This window comes from Perna viridis, chromosome 5 (assembly GCF_037379345.1).
Source record: "Perna viridis isolate PV_CMFRI_1.1 ecotype Kerala chromosome 5, ASM3737934v1, whole genome shotgun sequence".
Classification (NCBI taxonomy): domain Eukaryota; kingdom Metazoa; phylum Mollusca; class Bivalvia; order Mytilida; family Mytilidae; genus Perna; species Perna viridis.
The window spans coordinates 14,068,719-14,089,217 of NC_142449.1; the positions used below are offsets into that span (position 1 = coordinate 14,068,719).

The 20,499-nt window shown below is 32.5% G+C and overlaps 1 protein-coding gene across 1 annotated transcript; it reads right to left on the bottom strand.

Annotated features, from left to right (window-relative positions):
• Positions 1-2,045: 2,045 nt before the first annotated feature.
• LOC148616143 (E3 ubiquitin-protein ligase TRIM36-like) lies at positions 2,046-20,491 on the bottom strand. The gene is made up of 8 exons (XM_088582861.1): positions 20,418-20,491; positions 15,692-15,794; positions 12,626-12,775; positions 11,547-12,085; positions 7,173-7,268; positions 5,550-5,848; positions 4,923-5,044; positions 2,046-3,026 (listed from the first exon to the last, which is right to left on the bottom strand). Exons 2-8 carry the CDS (start codon positions 15,756-15,758, stop codon positions 2,470-2,472), a joined length of 1,830 nt encoding a protein of 609 aa, XP_088438987.1. The 5' UTR covers positions 15,759-15,794; positions 20,418-20,491; the 3' UTR covers positions 2,046-2,469.
• Between the last annotated feature and the right edge of the window lie 8 nt (positions 20,492-20,499).

The window sequence follows — 20,499 nt, forward strand, 5'->3', positions numbered from 1 at the left end:
AGGAAAGCAAAATCATGGTCATTTAAGACAGGTTGTCTTTATACTGATGTTAATTATAAAGAGGGGGCTGTATTGTAATTACCTTGTCCATCCATCCATGGATTTGGCTTTCTTGTTCTATAGTCCTCTTGTATACAACTGATGCTTGGATTTAGATCTCCTTATATATTTGTTTTTAATGCTTCTGATGAGAGGTTTCTCCTTGAAACACATGTACAGCATATCAAAACTTGCAATAAATATGAATGGTATTTTTTGTATTTATATGTTTCTGTTACAGATTTCTCAGGTCCTATTAGAGGGATTGCTTAGAAATTTGTTTCATTGCTTTTTCTTAACATTGTGTACTGTGTCTCCCCTTACAAGGTTTCTTGCTTATCTACTTCCTGTTTACTATATGATTTTATTTAGTGATGCATAATGGATATTTTCGTTACAGATTTCTCAACTTCTACTGAAGGGAATTTGAAATATTGCTTTTGCTCAACTTGTATCATGTCTCTCATTTCCAGGTTCCAGGCTTAGCTACTTCATATTTACTGTAAATGGTCGAGTGGAGGTATTCTGAGCACAGCTTAAGTGTGCAATATTTGGTTAAAATGATTGAATGCTCTATATTTTGCATATAGGGATATCTTAATCATAGTCTTTGTACACTGGTGATTACAGGTGGTCACATAGATAGGTGTGACTGTGAGATGGAAAAGATTAGCTTATACAGCCTCTAACTTTTGCAAGTAAAAGAATATTGCAATATACAACATAACAAACAATTGAGATTCAATGTTTATTGCAGTTGAAAAAACTTCAACCATATAAAAGCACAACCTTAGATAGATAGACCATAACAATGAACCATTAGACATATTGCCAGACATAATACATAATGTCGGTTGGGTACAACTTTTCCCCAATACATACACTTTTAAAATATAGTGAATCCTGTCCAAACTGAACATCTTTTGTACTGAAGTACTTGTTATGGTTAAAGCATGTTCAAAATATATTGAAACTTATATGAAGGCTTTTTGGAAAATTGACACAGGTTTCCTGTCTATCCAGGGTGGTTTACACAGGTTTCCTGTTTATCCAGGGTTTGATTTACACAGGTTTCTTTTTTATCAAGGGTGTGGTTTACACAGGTTTCCTGTTTATCCAGGGTGTGGTTTACACATTTCTGGAATATTCAGGGTGGTTTACACAGCTTTTCATTGATACAAAGTTTTCATTTCAAACATGATAAGAATAATCATACTAAATAAAACTAAGTAAATTTTTAAGCACTGGGTTAATTTTTTTCAATAACAAGTCTTTTATCTAACAAGATATTTTGTGAAAATAAAGCACTTTTCATTACCAAAAAAAAATAAAATGCTCTTTGGGAGCAGCTTGATATGACTGCAGATGTTGATCCCTAAACTATTGAGCAAAATATGAAAACAAAGTGCTAGCCTGGTATAGCTCTAAATTTGGATTCTGATTTAAAGATTGACACTAAATTTGATATTGAACATTTACCAATGCTGGTTCAATATCCATAATCTAAACACACTTTTAGATTCAGTTAATCAAAGAATCACTCCACTTTAATCTTCCTTAATATCAGACAAAGTTTAATTATAGGACCTCTGGATTTATTTGTGGGTCAATTTGGAAACCAAACCCAAATTAAAAACCAATTATACCAGTACATAATTAGATTTAGCTTATCAAAAAACCTGATAAAATTGATGACAATGATTAACTTGTCCCCTTTTGACCTTGATGTAGATCAACTTAAAGGAGGAGCAAAAAAAATCGAAATCTAAAAACATGCACATATTTGCAATCCCTATTATTCATTTTTTTCCTAAGAACAAAGAAAGATTAATTGTGGACCTGCTGAAGGACTTACTTGGGAAAAAAGCCCAAAATTAAAATAAAAATACACATTTAGATTCAGGATATCAAAGAACCCTAAAAATCTACTTCTTTATGAAATCAAATACTTAAGAAACCATATGTGAACTGACAGCAATGACAAAGAAAACAACAACAATGATATCCACATTATACTGTAGTAAATAGTCTTTAATATTTCAAATAAGTTTAACCAAATACTAAACAATTTTACAGAATTCAAGATATATTACCAACTGCAGGGCAGTGTAACAAGTTCTAAATTAAAACATACAACATGAACACGAAGCCCTATGACTTAAAACATTGCACATTTGTCTCAATAATAAGCACAACATATTTCACAACTTGTTAATAAATCATATCAAATTTGTTCAATGAAAATTTTACTTACTAAAAAAAACATTAATCTTAAATTCAACAAACAGTTTTAACAGCATTAAAAAGTTTGCTGTATGTAAAATTTGAAGAAAAAGTAAAAAAAAAAGGTTACCAGACTCAACAAAATTAATATCACAAATTGCACACATCAAATATTAGTACACAAACATAAACATCACCAAAACGGGCTTAAACATGAGTAGGAAACTGCATTTTAACTCTTTGACTAACAGTAAACACAGGCAGAATGGCATCACTAGGGATAAAGTCCATTAAAACTTTTTTACAACTCAATGTATCTCCCCAACAAGAGTTTGTAATTGTGAATGACAGAATGACACTTTCTGATTGGTCATTTGTTACACAAACAGTAATGGACAGTGGTAATCCATCCAATTGCATTAGTTGTTCTATTTTACTGTTGTGACAGTACACAAGGTTTCCATTGGAGCAAACAATACCATAGGATTTATTATTCATCCCTACAAGTTCTTTATTACTGAGCTGTTCTGATGCTATCCCAACCCCAAACAGGTAACCAGATTTAATATCTCCAACATGACTAGAATTTTTCTCGATTGTCACTGACCAGAGTGAGTTCGAGTCCAAAGATTCGGCAGTAAAGCTAGTGGAATTGAATCCCCATGTTGTAAGACACTTGTTTTGTACACGAGGAGCATCAGATCCAGCTGACGATGGTGATTTTATAAGAGGAATGATACTCTGGCATTTCCCTGGTTCATCAGCTTAAAAAAATAAATCAAAATGTTTATCAAAAAGACATAAAATAATTACTAGTGTTTAAGACATAATTATATCTTCTTCATGGTCTTTGCATGAGTCATAATTAAATTATTTTCTTCATAGTCATTGTGTAAATTATCATACCTTATTCATGATATTTCTGTGTGATAGTTTCTTTGCATGCATGTACTTTACTCCTACAACGTAAGGGGTTGGAATTTCGTTCCTCCATACCCCAACCAAATCAGAAAATGGCTTGCCAGACAACCTCTAGCATTGCCGGAGTAGCATGTACTTATGAAATCAGTTGCCAACACTTTGCAGGAATATCTATATCTTTACAGGTTTTGTCTTTCTTTTCACTTCACCTCCTATTGATACATTTACAAGTCAGCCTCATATCTTGACCTACACATAGAAATCGATGGTAAAGGAAAACTATTGACCAAACTTTACGACAAACGTGATGACTTTTCATTCAGAATTGTTAACTTTCCTTTCATCTGTGGCAACATCCCTTCGGCTCCTGCGTATGGAGTGTTCATATCACAACTCATACGTTATGCCAGAGCTTGCCGAAACTACGCAGACTTTTTGTATCACGCTAGAACTCTAACAAATACGCTTCTGGAACAAGGTTATGTTGCTACAAGATTGAAGTCATCACTACAGAAGTTTTATGGTCGTCATCATGAACTCGTGGATCGTTATGGTGTATCCATGAAAACTGATGTATTCAACGGGTCATAGTTTTCCTTTCCTCGTTTGTCTACCCCGGACTTGACTTTTTATGAGCAACTCGGCGGGTGTTTCTAGAAAAGCAGAGGACGCTTACCCTACTGGTGCACCTGGTCCATGCTCCCAGTTTTTAGTGGAGTCCGAGTTGCTCATTTACTTTTGTTACTTTGTATGTATGATTTTAGTTACTTTATGTTCTTTGTTGTGAATGTCTGTTTTCCATGTCTGGTCTTTGTCCCTGGATTACATTCTTTTGATTACCGCTATAACCTTGGTTCCCTTGATTACTCTTTTAGGATATGTCATAAGGCACTGCTTGATGTAAGAACTTTCAGCGTTGTCAAATTCATAAGTAACCACAACCATACTTTTTTTATGAAAATATAAAACACTACTACAAGCTTCAGTCATTGTTGCCCCTTTACTTAAAAACTTACATATACTTTATATATCAGTATGCACAATATTTACTTGCCATGACTTATAGACAGGACATTGATACTTACTTGCCATGACCTTGCAGACAGGACATTGATACTTACTTGCCATGACCTGTAGACAGGACATTGATATTTACTTGCCATGACCTGTAGACAAGACATTGAAACTTACTTGCCATGACTTGTAGACAGGACATTGATATTTACTTGCCATGACCTGTAGATAGGACATTGATACTTACTTGCCATGACCTGAAGACAGGACACTGATACTTACTGGCCATGACCTGTTGACAGGACATTGATACTTACTTGCCATGACTTGTAGACAGGCCATTGATACTTACTTGCCATGACTTGTACACAAGACATTGATACTTACTAGCCATGACCTGTAGACAGGACAATAATACTCACTTGCCATTACCTGTAGACAAGATCTTGATACTCACTTGCTATTACCTGTAGACAAGATCTTGATACTTACTTGCCATTACTTGTATACATGACTTGCCATGACCTGAAGAGAGAACACTGATATTTACTTAAGATGATTTGTAGTCAGGGCAATGAAACTTACTTGCCATTACTTGTAGACAGGACAATGATACTGACTTGCCATGACCTGTAGACACAACATCAATACTGACTTGCCATGACTGGTAAACCTGACATTGATACTTACTTACCATGACTAGTAGAGAGGACATTAATACTTACTTGCCATGACCTGTAGACAGGACATTGAAGCACTTCTAAATTTAGTAACAGCTCTTTTAAGATCCTGTTGTACTGAACAACTACGAATCAGATCACAATAGTGGTTTCTTGATTTCTGTACACTAAAAAATTGTGATATCAAGGTTTCATTCAATATAAATTATGTTATTATACAGATAGCAGTAATTTATCAAACTTAGTAAAAGTTTTTGATAATTTACACTGTGAGGTAAATTCTGTAATTTCACTCTTAGAGTTTCTCCTACCAAAATGCCAGAAAGCGTCACAACATGAATATCAATACGCTGTTCACAAAATTTCATATTTATGTTAAAAACAGCAACCAAAAATGGAGAAAAATTTATATAATAAACAGGATAATCAACTGGTTATCGTGATTTACCAAAATGTAATCACTGGTGCCAAGAGCACATTAAGATTTAATTTAATAAAAAAAATCATGCCAAGGAAAAGATCTCGAGGTAAGCAGTAGACTAAATTGACTTGAAAACGTTTTCAATCAAATCTTTTTTTATAATCTAGAACTGAACATTATATGAACTAGACAAATCTAAGACTGTAATTTTAAGTAACTATCGGTAATATGAAAATACGAATGACAATTACCCATCCTCAAGTTCCTGAGCCTTCTGAGTGATAGGAGGTATTTCTGTTGCCCTGCTGAGCAGTCCCTTTGTATGATCCTCATCCAGTATCTTCTTACAAGACTCCAGTAAATCTTCCATGTTTTTAGATGTCTTACTGTTTGTTTCTAATTGTTTCTGTAACTGGGTAATGGATTTAGACTTGGTTATTGTCAGTGATTGCAATAGAGCTTGTTTTTGTTGACGTAATGCTGATGTTGTATCCTCTAACAAGCGACGATACTGGTTTTCTACCTTCTGACAAGCCTGTCTATGAACATCCTAGGAAAGATTTGTGTAAGTATACTAGTAAATTAAAGGCTTAATCAATGTCATGTGACCATTTCATTTTAGTTCAGAGGTTTAGGTTCATAAGCTTTATTAGATGATAAAAGCAGCCATTACTGACTATCTTACAATGGTAGGCAGATTTCTTAGACAACGAAAGGAGAAGTTAGAATAAAATCACCTTTAGGATTAAGTACAAGAACCCTTTTACTTGTTACCGATATTACATTAGTAACTTTATCAGGTCATATGACAGACAGCATCTGATTGATTCTCTCACTGAAAGAACTGTATTGTTATTGAAACTAACATAGGTTACTAAATTTGGTTGATACAGGTAAAAATAGAAATGTTATTAAAGAACTTAATTGCATTATTGGTAAAGATAAGGTTCTAGTTTATTCAATTTCAGATACAAAATCAGTGGTTGATTTCACATTAAGTCTTAAGAGCATTAGTTGAAAGTTACGACATAATAATGAAAAATAACATTATAATGTCATTACTTAAGACTTCTTGTGAAATACTGACCAGTTTATACTAGTACTTATTGATACATAAAATGAGTTTAGCTATGCTCAAACATTACATCTTAATAATTGGAACATCGAAGTCATGTCTTTCAAAAATCTATACTTTTCTTATTTTTAAAAATTCAGTCAAAGGTTAAATATAGGTTCAAATATAGTGTATCTAATAGGGGATTAAATGATACTTTGCACATTGCAAAACTTTTGGCGGGGGTGGGGGTAAAAACAACTTAAAATAACCATAACTTTTGTGTAAATAATTCAATCAAACTGAAATTAGAACTTGATCTGTATGTTATAATACTCAATAACTGAACAAAGTTTAAAAAAGATCCTTCTATAACTTCTATTGTTATCATCTGGAAACTGTTGAAGGACAGACACACAACTATTAGGAGGGTATAAGAGGGCACCTCAGACACACAACTATTAGGAGGGTATCAGAGAACACCTCAGACACACAACTATTAGGAGGGTATCAGAGGGCACCTCAGACACACAACTATTAGGAGGGTATCAGAGGGCACCTCAGACACACAACTATTAGGAGGGTATCAGAGAACACCTCAGACACACAACTACGTGGAGGGTATCAGAGAACACCTCTGAGACACAACTATTAGGAGGGTACCAGAGAATACCTCAGACATACAACTACATGGAGGGTATCAGAGAGCACCTCAGACACACAACTATTAGGAGGGTATCAGAGGACACCTCACCACTTTGTGTGGCAGAGTTCAAAAACTAATGTGAGGGTGTAATAATTAACTGTGATATATCAATACCTCTAGTTCTTCACAAAGTTCCTCCATTTTCTGGCTTTGTTCCTGCACTGTTGTTGACATTGACTCCAAAGATTTTCTACTGCTTTCAACGGTTTCCTATCCAAACAAAAAATTATTTACTTAAAACAGATCATCAGGTTAACCATGGAACTTTTTTGGTTATCTAATTTCCTGGACATTAAAAAAAATGCTTCACAGGGTACAGCTTAATACGACCACAGAGGTCAACCCCTGAAAATTGGGGCAAACATGGATACACCATTCAAACTTGATACAGCTTTCAATATTGATTATAGTTAGATATTTGACTCCAGATAAGAATTTGACCAGAATTGAAGTTGTTACTTTTTTGCCTTTATTCCTCATTGGTTCCAGTTAAAACTTCAAATCAATTCCAACCTTCCAATAGGAATATGGCACTTTGAATTTTTAGGCACTTTTGTGGCCCCTTATTCTTAATTGGCTCTACTCACAACCCCAAGTATTAATCACAGGCTTCCTGTTGTGGTATGGCACCCTATAGTAAAATTTATATAAAATCCATTCACTTTAACTCAAGTTATTGTACAGACATAAGGAAAATGCATGTTTCAGACACCTTCAAAGCCCCTAACTGTAAAAAGGCCCCAGTCTCAACCCCCAAATTCAACCACAGTCTTCTTTTGGTGGTAAAGATCACTTCATTAATGGTTAAGTAATTTTCTAGACATCAGGAAAATGTATGTTTCTGTTCCCTCTTTACTGGCGCCTAATTTCTAAAACGTTCTAATCTTAAACCCCAAAACCAATCCCAGTCTGACTGTTGTGGAGTAGAATATTATGGAACAATATTATAGACATCTGTCTAACCATTGTGGTGTAGAATATTATGGAACAACATCATAGACATCTGTCTGACCATTGTGGTGTAGAATATTATGGAACATCATAGACCTTCCTAATCTTTTACACGAGATATATAATTAAATTCTATGAAATGCTTTTTTTTGGCCCCTTTTTGGCCCGAAATTCTAAAATAGTCAGGGTCATAACCCCAAAAATCAATAACGAAACAAACAAAATTTTGAGACATCCCTCATCCATTGTGATTAAGCTTTGCTAAACCTTTTCAAATGCAACATTCCTCGTAACATCAAATTACATTAGTTAACATTGTTAATTCCAAAATTTTGATGTTAGTGCCAATGTTACTTTAATCAGATTTTTACTTTCCATTATGTATACTGAACAGCTGCATTAGAATGAAGACAAATAGTCATCAATCTTGATATGATGGTAGCAAATAATTATCTACCGGCTCTACTGACCCCTCATCAGTACACATAATTTGTCAAGCTCCACACAACAGCAGTCAGTTTGTTTCCTCTTTTACTGACTGCTGCAGACAGGTCTTTCAAATTTCTTGGACATAATTCAAATCAAATGTTGTTTGATAATCAGATCACATTGCATAAAATTATTCACTTTTTCCCAACTTTGTAAGATTTTTGCAATTTCTGAGAGGGCAAGCTGCATGTCTTGAATGAATTTTGGATGCCAGATGCCATTTAAAATCTTTTAATTTGTGACAATCCCATCCTCTATGACATTTAACATATCCAAATTTTCATATACTATACATATATCCATACCAGTTTACCTTTGAACAGCTCATGTGGAAGATTCTCCCCATTGTCAGTGTCTCTTTGTGGAAGATTTTTTTATGTACAAGTAAATTTTTGGTGTTAAAATCAAATTATTTAGTATTTTTCACAGAAAATAAAGTGATTATAACCAAAAAACTCCCACAAATCCAACACATCTATGTGGGAGATTCAAAATTCATTTTGTGAGAGTCTCCCTCTATAAACGTGGGAGGGTTAACAGGTAAGTTTATCTTAAAACTAATTCAAAAAATCTGTCTATAAGTAGTTTGACAATGTTTAAAGTGGGTCATCTAAGGACATTTTGTAAAAGTGAAATATTGGAAGAACAATTTTTAATTTTAATATCCTGTAAATTTAACAGCTAAACAATACACAATCAAATTAGTGGCAATAGACATTTATACCAAGATCACATATACTCAAAATAATAATTCTGATTTTATATAAATTATTGACCTGAAATACAAAATAGTAAATATATTTTTGATGAGGTGTTGTTTAATTTATGACTTAGTAATTTCAATTTTCAATGATTTTGAATAATTTAAGATACTGCCATTTTAATTGTTATTATTTTTTTATAATTGATATGTGAAGAAGGAACACTGAATGACATAAACACCATAATTAGACTAACGGGTTTCTTTCAACCTTTGGGTTTGGACAAAACTTAGCATCTTGGAATATACAGTGAATTTTATTCATCTGATGAAATGAACAAAACAGAAGTACTATAAGTTACAATTTATACAGCATTTATTTCAGGGTTTACTGTTTATGAGGTACAAGCTGACAAAATAACAACACTGTCTACAAATAAATCTTCCAAGTCCCTGTTGTCTATAAATCACTTTGTCCTTTTAAATATTTTAAGGAAAAGCTTTTTATTTGCGAAAGAAATAACAAAAATATGTGTCAACATGTCATATAAAATGTATTTTTTCTATTATCTTAATAGCAAAAACATTGTTATTTATTTACAAAATTCAGTGATAAATTTACTGCTGTCTTTCCAGTAACAATTATCTTACTATGTTGTGACTGTATTTAATAGAAAATGGAACACAAAAATGGATAAGAACTTTACAATTAAATAACATTTTAATAATGTTATTTGACATAAGATACTGAATTTAAGCAGAATTTTTTCCTAATCCAAAACAACATCTAATAATTGCTTGTTATGGTATATGTTATACACATACCATAGTAATATTGTTAAAAATGTGTCAAATGCCACAGGCAATGACATTTGGTGTTCATTCTAAAAATAAAATGCCAGAAAATGTTTTTGTTGTACAATCAAAAACTACCACTGTAAAACCAAGCAGTACCAGCAAGTATATGATACAATGTAATCCATCTGATGATATCAGCATGGCTTAGTCACGTGAAATGCAGCCGCAATATGAGAGGAAAATTAGGGTTTTTTTCCACAAATAAATTTCCCTTTTTAATTTGCTTTTAATACCAAAAGGCCATCAATAAAAACATTCAATGGAATAAAACAATATCTTTATTTCCAAATCAAGAAATCAAGAGCACATGAAGTATGCAGTGTTCTCCATCAAGAAATATCATATAACACCTTGGAAACTGGAAAAAGCATTGATTAATTAAAAATAAAAGCACCATGGTTGTAATACATTCTATAATAATATCCTCCTAGATAGAACCAGGGTAAAAACCAGTAAAAGTGATGTCCCACACTCCTACCCTACAACCATTTTTGTGTCTGGGAAACACAAATGATGCCCAGGTACATGAAAGATTTGTTTATTGAAAATTAGGCAGCTCAATAAATAAACAACTTTTCACTGAGCTGCTAAGTAGATTTTCTTTCAATCCTCCATAAACATATGCACAGGGTTTGAAATTAGCACAGGCCCACTCACCAATAGCCCTAAAATTTGGTCTGGTTTACTGGTACATGTACTAAAATTTCTACTGTGATTGTAAAGAATTATACAAATTGGCTACCAAAATTTATGCTGTGGGCTATCAAGCCAAAATTTTAGATTAAAATCATGCATGCATAATGAATGTCTGTTATGTGAAACCAAAAAAATTGAAAGGACTTAACAACTTTAGATATATACACTTTCCATTAGTTTCATTTTAATTGTTGGAAGCATATTTAAGTTATTGTGTGAAAACTGGAAACACCCCATTTCTCATTAATAAATTTCAATAACTCGAAAACAAAAAATTAAAGGAAGCTTCCCAATATAGATATAAACACTTTTCCAAAGCAGGGGCTGCTCTGGCTTCCAAAATTCTACAATATACAGACTTGCCGCTAGAAAGGGTCTGTTTTTCTAGAATCAAAATATATGACTGTTTCATAATTTTTTTCCTTTCCTATGTCAATGGGCTTTCCTTTCTGAGCTATACTACATCAATGGGTCATTTTTCTACATTTTTCTACATATCTGTATTTCTTGCAGACAAATATATGAATGGGGGTGTTTTTCCAGCTCTAGCTGCACCTCTATACCAAAAGTGACCTCCCTCCCCCTGTGTCTTTGTCAATTCATCAAAAATGTGCAGGGTGAACAAGGGTAAAACAATATGCCCCCAAACTTTTAGTTGCGAAGTCATAAAATTATGGGTCCATTATACTATTATGCTATAATGCCTTAAGGAGTATACTGAAGTGTCCAACATAAAACACTGATTATTTCAAATTCGACTAGTTCATCAAAAGCAGTATATTAGCACTAAATACCTTGACTTGTAAACAAGCTGACTCCCTGGCTAACACTTTATGTCCTGGATGTTTCCCTACTCCATCACACAGACAGAGGTGACAAACTAACACTTTACACTGGTCACAGAATACTGTTGCTTGTTCTGTTGAGTGATCCTCACAGAATGATGGCTTAGATTCACCCTCCATGTGACTTGGCTTTCGAATTCGGTGATGGCACAGAGTTCCCCGTCTTGGATGAAACTTGTCTAAGCAACGATCACAGTACAAAACAGAGCATTGTTCACAAAACCATGTTGCTTTGTTTTGAGTCTTACCATCACATAGACCACAGAGAATGTTAACATCTTCAGTAAACACTGGACTATCCCTATCTGATGACTGACTCCCAAGAGAGGAATTCAGTGATAAGTTCAAGTTCTTACATTGTGATAAGCTAGCACTTTGGATTTCTTGGAATCTGAACACAATATTTTCTAAGGCAAGGTTTTTAGGCAATGTGGCAATTAGTTCCTTACTAACTTGGAGATTTTTACGACATGATGGACAGTCAAGACCTGGAGAAAAAAAGGCATTCATTCAAGTTATAAAATATTCAATCAATACCTTATCTTTTGTCCTATTAACTTATAGAGTGTAGTTAATGTTGGTAATCAGTCAGAAAATACTGAGCAAATACTGCTAATTTTAACTTTGACATGAAAAGAACAAGAAAAATAAACAAAATATCATTTCTTAATTTATTCCGCTACTTATTCACTTTGGGACTACCAGAATGCTTAATGCAACTATTTAACAAGCTAAATCTATGAGATCAAAATTGTTAAGGTATGTGAAAGTCATTTTGGCTAACAACATGGCTATCAAAGAGATACACTAAACTAAGTTGGGTTTCAGACAAGCTTCCTTCTTCCTGAATGGAAGGTAATAACAAAGATACTGATTCTGATAAACTCTATGCAATAGTCAAATGAAAGTTCATATAACAAATGGCAATATAAAAGTAGAAACTATGAAATTGGAAACCAATCTTTATAGCCTGCTTAAGAAGACATCAGTAAGATGAATACTAATTTATACACATATCAGCGGGATACCTTCTTGTCCTGACTTAGTTCTGGATAGTAGAATATCCTCTAGACATTTTTTACAAAGGCTATGAGAACATGGTAACATCAATGGATCAGCAAATAACTCTAAACAAACAGGACATGTCAACTCCTCTTCCATTCTATTGTACGGTTCATCTGTAAAACAATATCCTCTTAATGAACACTTTACATCAGAAATACAAAAACTATATATCCAATGTTATATTAACCCTATCGGTGCACCTGGTCCATGCTCCCAGTTTATTATTGAAGTATTTATTGCTCATGTATATTTGTATCTTTGTACATGTTCTTTTGGTTATTTCATGTTCTTTGTTGTATGACTTGTTTCCTTGTCAAGTCCTTGGAATATATTCTTTTGATTTCCACTCAAATCTCAGTTACCTTAATTACTCTTTTGTACCTTTATCAAAGGCTTAGGTACATTTGTACAACCTTGTAGCCAATATATTTTCACCCAAAAAAGGCTAAACTTTGAATATAACTTTTTTGTTCATATGCATGTTCATATGCATAAATTCAATTAATCTCAGGGGTTGACGTGAATATATATTTTTTCATAATGATTAAAATATAAATACTATCTCAATGTGCCAAGGCCTAAAGAAAAATTAAATATTTTTAAGCTCACATAGAGATGAATATAAATTGACCATCTATAAATCACACTGGAACCAATTCCAATGACGAAAAAAGCTGAAGTTTGATGTTTCAGAAATTGCTTTATCAAATGAATAGAACTGTAAATATTGTAAACTAAAATCAATCCTGATTTAATACCATCATGGGTAATAGATATGAGAAAAATTCAATTATGATGAAATACAATAACTATCAAAGTCTATTCCTGTGTATATTGATTAACAAACCAAACTTGCATGTAAGAAACTATGACAATGAAGAATTTAAATACACCTTTAATTTTTTTCAACCCACTAACACATCTATAACAATTCAATAATCAAATAGCCATTGCAAAAAATACCAATAAAGAGACAATTCTTACCTGAACAGGTACAGAGCCTAAGTGATTTGAGTTGTTTCGCAATATACTCCAAATTAGTACAACATTATTCAGCAATTAGTAAATTATGATTAAGTGAGATTGCTTGATATAATTTTAACTCAGCCGTTTTAAGATTATTACACCTGTAGCCCAAGGGGAGATAATCATTAATTTAACCTAAGACCTCATGATTATAAACATGTTCACCTGTCAAGTCTACAATGACCTGGAGAGAGATCCATCTGTAATTTATGTGGCAATATATAGAAAGGTTTAGATTAAAACAAACACACTGTAATTATCTCTTCCTCTCTAAATAAAGGGTGTTGTAGCTCTAAATGTGGTTTGTTGTGACAGCTTGGGTCAACTACATTGTACATCCAAATATATGTATAGCACAATCTGAAAGGTTTGAGCATTAAGATATGGACATATACTTTGGAGAATAAAGAAGAAAAAAATAAAGGGAGTTGCAGCTATGGATATGATTTGTTTTGACAGCTCGGGTCAACTACAGATAGGGATATATACAAGTACATGTATATGTATTCTAAAGAACAAAGTGGAAGAAATCAAAAACAAAGTTAGAGCAGCAATTAAAATCCTATATCACCAAGGAATGTTAAAAGACACAGTGTCATAGAAACAAATCTAAGTACAACAAAACTCCTCTAACTCAAATATTTAAATAACATGTAGACATTGAATTAACAATTTTCTAAAACAAAATACATGTTAAATAAAGTATTTTGGTCCTTAAAAAGTAGATTTGTTGATGTAGAAGTTTTTCAGATACAAGCTGACATGAATTTCTTCACTTATACAGATAGTTTATCATGTTGTAATCCCACTAAACTTGTACTGGTAAAATGCTCTTGGGGCGTCATAAAATGTCCATTTTGTGGTAAAAATCAATTACTGAAGATTATAATCAAGAAAAAAAAAAACAGAATTCTAAAACAGAAAGAATATTGTTCAAAACAGACATATTATATCATGTACATTGCACTTTCAGAATAAGGAAAAAATTGGCATCTATCAATGGGACATTATGGGGCTGACATACACACATAAATACTGGCAGAAAAACTAAATTCAGCCATCAGCATGTGGGCATAATAAAAAAACCCACAAGATATTGCACGCTACGTCATGCTATGAATACCCCCACTCATCTGTATCAATCAAAGCTGGGAATGGGTTTGTTGAAGAATAAAATATATTACTGACATTCAAAGTAGAAAAAATATTTCTAAAACAGTTGAGCATAGTTTGATCTGTAATCTTCTGAAAACCATATAGTTGGGAATCAAGACAGGAGATGAATGGACACACAGTTGCCAATGAAAATGAAAATTGTTAAATATGCATCTACATTTCTTACATAAGTGGGAATAGGAGGGGTAAATCAGAAAAAAAATTCTCTCAGGGATAAAAAAAAAAAATAGCAGACACTTCAGTTCAACACACCAAAGGATACATGTTGTTGTCTCAAATAAAAAAATTTCCATAACCAAATCAATAACATAGACAATAAAACAAACTGCCTGTAGAGGTAAATTTTATTGATGCACTTCAGCTGACTGAAGTACTATTGTTTCACCTTAAATGAACCAAAACAAATATTGACCTTTGAATTTAAACATAGTTTATACAATGATAGGAGATCCAGTCGATGAATATTTATCATACATAGAAAGAAATCTGTTTCTCATTCCTTTACAGAGCACGTCCCTAACAAGGACATATAAATCATAGCTTCTACTATTTTAGTATTACACAAAATGTACATGCAACTAGCAAATATATGTAACTAACATGTAAACTACATGTAGTTACAAATTGAATAAGGTAAATCCAAGACAGTTGAATTGAATTCAATATGTATAAACAATTTAGTACAGTTAATTGTCAGCCATAATACATGTCTTACATTCACCTCCTAAAAAAAATAATTTTCTTGTTTTGACATAAACTTCTAGGCATGTTTGTTAATTTCCAACAAACTGAAGAATCCTACAAGTAAAAGGGACAGCATCCCTTACCTTGTGTCAGTGTGGTGATCTTGGAGTTGGTTGATGATACAGAAACATTTTGAACTTTTTCTGACATCCCTCTGAGTTGTCTTTATCAATTCATTATTGTTTCCTGAAAGTAATTAGATTGGTCACTAACTTAGGATTGTCAATTCCACTAATCACAGTTTATGGCCAAAGTTAATTCAATGATCAATACTTTATATCTATTTACTGGATGCCTACAGTGCCAATTAATATCAAGAGAGCTGCTGGATAAAAAATAGAGACTCTTCAAATCTAATGACAAACAACCTAAAGCATACTGATAAATATCATTGTAATATTCAGGAAGGATCCAAAAGGTGTAAATAGAATTAAAACAGAGTGAAGCAAGAAAATTAGTGGGGGGGGGGGGAGAATTTGAGAAAAATCTAAATTTCGTAAATTTTTGGGTGACCCAGTTCTTTGATTTGCCCCAATACTGAAATCATAATAGATTTGGAAACAAATACATGCATATGAAAGTACAGTTACAAGTTCTGTAAATATTTGATAGCTCAAATCAGTGTGACATTTCTTTCTTTCCATGACTAGGAAGTAATTCTAAACCCTTTTGAGGGTTCTAAGGAAGATATTTATGAATTATTTTATGAAAAATACTTCTAAAAAAGTAAACCTACAACCAAAATTATAAAATTCAATTTAAAAAGGTTTTAAATGGAAATGAACCCACCTTCATTCTTTTTTTTCCTGAAGTAAAACATTCCTACCTGGCAATCTATCAGTTCATAAAAAGCTGTGAAATTGGTACTATTTAGTCAATACTAAATTCATTATATTACTTTTAACTTACAAAATTAAATCAAGGATTTTCTATTTCATTTCAAATATATTATGTATGTACAAATGTACCTGATTTGAACAAATCATCCACTTTTCTAATGATTTTACCCCCAAGGCATAATATTAGGAGACTTGATCTAGTCATACTATGAGAAATTCAAGAAACTTTTCCTTTTATCTACCAGGTGATATTATTTGCCATAGATTACCTCCAAAATTATGCTGTAATGCTGTATCAGCAGGTGAATTTTTCCAAATTTGTTAAAAAAAGTTTTAATCAAGTTATCCAATACATGTATAAAGATTGAAAAATAGGTAATGAACGTGCTAAACATGGTGTTCACAATTCTACACATAAACTAATTTAAACTTCTTTTTTTCCTTGTTTTCTGTTGTTATATTTAAAATTTAAATTTAGTGTCCCCTTCAGACAGTTTAGGGAGGTTGTGGGCACCCTGCCTTTTAAGATAGGTTTTCTAAATACATAAAAAGTTCAAAATTCAAATGAAGATTTTATATACAAGAAGTTTTCAAACCAAAAGGTATTGAATAACAATTTTACAGCAAAGTGTACTTGAATATTTAAACTGAAAAATATATAATCTTTGGGAAATTGACTCACTTATTAAAGAGATGCATACCAATCCATCATGACAAAACTCAAGGCAAAACAACTTGATTCCAATGGATTTCGTTTCAGTAAATGACATGTACATACCAGAACAGTGTTAGAAACTTAATTTCTGGTCAACAAAGACCAATCATAATTTTATGTAGACCACACTGTAGATTTGAAAGGAAATTGAGCCATTTCATCATAAACCTGCTTGATTTTACGTAGACTTGGTCCATAGGTCTACTGCTAATTTCTTTCACTGCCAGAATATAACTTTCAAATTGATTGTATAACAGTTTTGTGCTGATTTTACCAGCAAAAGATATCATAAAGTGTTGTCAATTAACAACTGAGCTAAAAATTCAACTTTTTATTATTTACATGTACTTAAAATCAGGTTACTCTTTATTGAGAAAAAACTCAGCAAAACATTAAAAAATGAACCTTCTACCAGAAAATAATTATTGAAATCCTTCAAAGTGTTATTGTGCTGATGAGTTATTGCCTGGATTGACTAGAATGTATATAGAACTATATATTAGATGTTTGAATGTTGGCAACAAATTCAAATTAAACTTCCACAGAAGACTTAAATTATTTTCAGGTTCTACTCTTATTAAGTCCTCCTAAACAAATTATGCAAACAAATTAACAAAACAGCACAGTGTGGGGATATCACCTCTGACTGACCTTCAATCCCATAAAAAATGAGGAAGATAATTAAGCTAGTATTTTTAACCTAAAACAATTATCCACAGCAATACTAAAAAAATCAGATTACACTTCACTGATGTAAAGGTATCATATATTCATAAAGTAAATCAATAATTCAGACAAATAATGAAATTAGTGGATTACACAACAGCAGGTGTTCACATGTATTGTCTACAATATTGAGATGACTGTCACCCTGAAAATCCAAAGTCAACCAGAGGATCAATCATTCACAGGAAAATCAAATGTTATTTAAATTCATTTACAAACAAAAAGTTTTGAAATACAGCTCCATACAACAAGCTATATGTCATAAATTGATTTTTACCAAGAAAGCAATTTTGTGGTGGCAATCTTAATGCAGGAAAATTTTCAAACTATATGTATAAATAGTTGGTGAAAAATTTCACATTCAGGATAATACCACATACATGTACATATGCATGCACAAGTACCAGCAGGTCAATTACAATAAACTAACTATTTTACATACTCATTTAAAGAGCCTTTCTAGAGGTGTTAAATATTTTTTTCATTTCAGCCATTTTAACATTAATACAAATACTTAAAATTCCAATGGGCCAATTTCTAAATATTCTAAATATAAAATTATATGAACATAAGTTTGATGGACCATTTTAAGTTCTAATGTTTTCTATGGCAAACCGTCACTACCTTTCTCAACAACTGATCATATCATTCACACAGTTCAGTTAATATTACGGTTAAACTGGTATATATATATACAACCACAGTCATACGAATTTTGTCATAAATAGAGAAAAAATTGTGCAAATTCAGATGTTAGGAAATAATGCAATGATCTCCCCATGAATGTGATGCTATATGGCCCTGGGGAGATCATTGCAAGTAATTGTCCCAAAGATATATCAATGTGCTATCTGAAAAAAACTTCCCACAATGTAGTAAAGTAATTTAATATCTCAAATTCGTTTGCAAGCTTATCTCATAACATGCAATAGAAGTGACCTCTTTATACAGAAACTGGTACCTACATATCGAATAAAAACATGCATTTCTTGTTCTTTTGACAGATAACAAAGCTATAAAAGCTATATGCTTACAACATATGCTTTATGCTTATCTACATTTGTATATGAAGCCACACACAAAGAAATCAATCCATTCATTTGGGGTTTAGATTTTTGTGATGAAAATTTTTTCCAACATTCCATATCATAAATGCATTAAAAATGACTAAGTCCAACGAAACAGGAAATTAATATCAAAGAGCAACCAAAATTGCTCACAATACATGAATTTGAATTGTTACTTGGATCTTAAAAAAAATGTCTTTTTTTAATTCTTTTCTCTCTCTAAGTCTGCATCTGCCATGATTCTTAAAAATTTAGAAATGACAGGATCAAAGTGACATTTTTTGCATTCAGGACAACTTTTGTTGCTTATGTCACAAACTTAGTTATTAGTTTTTAACCGAAAATACATACATTTTCTATTAGTCGTAATGGCCTTAGAATCCTGAAGAGTTGTCCGCTTCTGGGGAACCCTGCCAGGGCCAGAACTGGACCCATTGGGGGAAGGGCTTTAAGTAGTCATCCAGAACCCCTGCCTTCACATTATTTGCCAGCTGGCTACCCAGCAGTTACATATATGTTCCTTATGGAGCTTAATTCTTAGATAAACATTTTTTAATCTGAATATATATGTACACTTTCAGCAAAAGGTCCTAAACTTTTTGCACCCTTAATAAAAGGTCTATCAGAATAAAGTTCTACATACAGGTAATAGTAAATATAAAACATGGCAGGTCCAGAACCTAGGTAAGTGTAATCATAGATCCTAAATTAGACCAGTACTAATTTAAAATCTTGTATATTGATTCAGATTAAGTATATTGTGTTAGATGTTGATCAATTTAACACTGTATAGTACAAGTTTACAATTTACACAACTGGTTTTTCAAGAGTGTAATTGTTTGTGTTATCAACTTTGTGTACTGTACTTATGTCCATAAAAAGTACCAATATCTGCACAGGTTTACAAATTGCATCATGGCAACTCTTATTTTCATATAATGTTAAGAATTAGTGTATATACATGCAATCGAGAACCAAACCAGTCACAGAAAATATTTACCAGCTTACCAAATCATAGCCTGGTCTAAGAAAGGGATGGTGAAACAGACAACAGTGCCCAAAAGTTTGCAAAATGATGTTATCAGTTGTATCCATACTTTCTTCAGCCTCAGGAGCAACTCCGGTTTCATCTGTCTCATTTTATGAACGTGGGAAAACATACATATACATGTTCATGCACTGTACTTGTCTATTTCATATGTGAATTACATTTTCTTGTGTAGGCATATACATGTACATGTATACTGTAAGTAATTCATGATCTGTGACATACATACATGTACATGTAGATGATAGAAAGTTGTCCTGTCCACAATTTACTGAATATTGAGACAGACGAGTGTCACAACAACGCTTTATTTTATTTTCTTTTTACTGAAGTACTTCGTTAGATAACCTGAATACTGAAATTTGGTAAAAGCAGACAAAAAACAAAGAAATCTTGATAAATAAATGCTTTTACCTGTATCTTATTTCACCTGTAAGTTGTATCTGGTACCTCTGAGAAATATTTAAATGCTTTATTTCTAAGACGTATTTTCGGA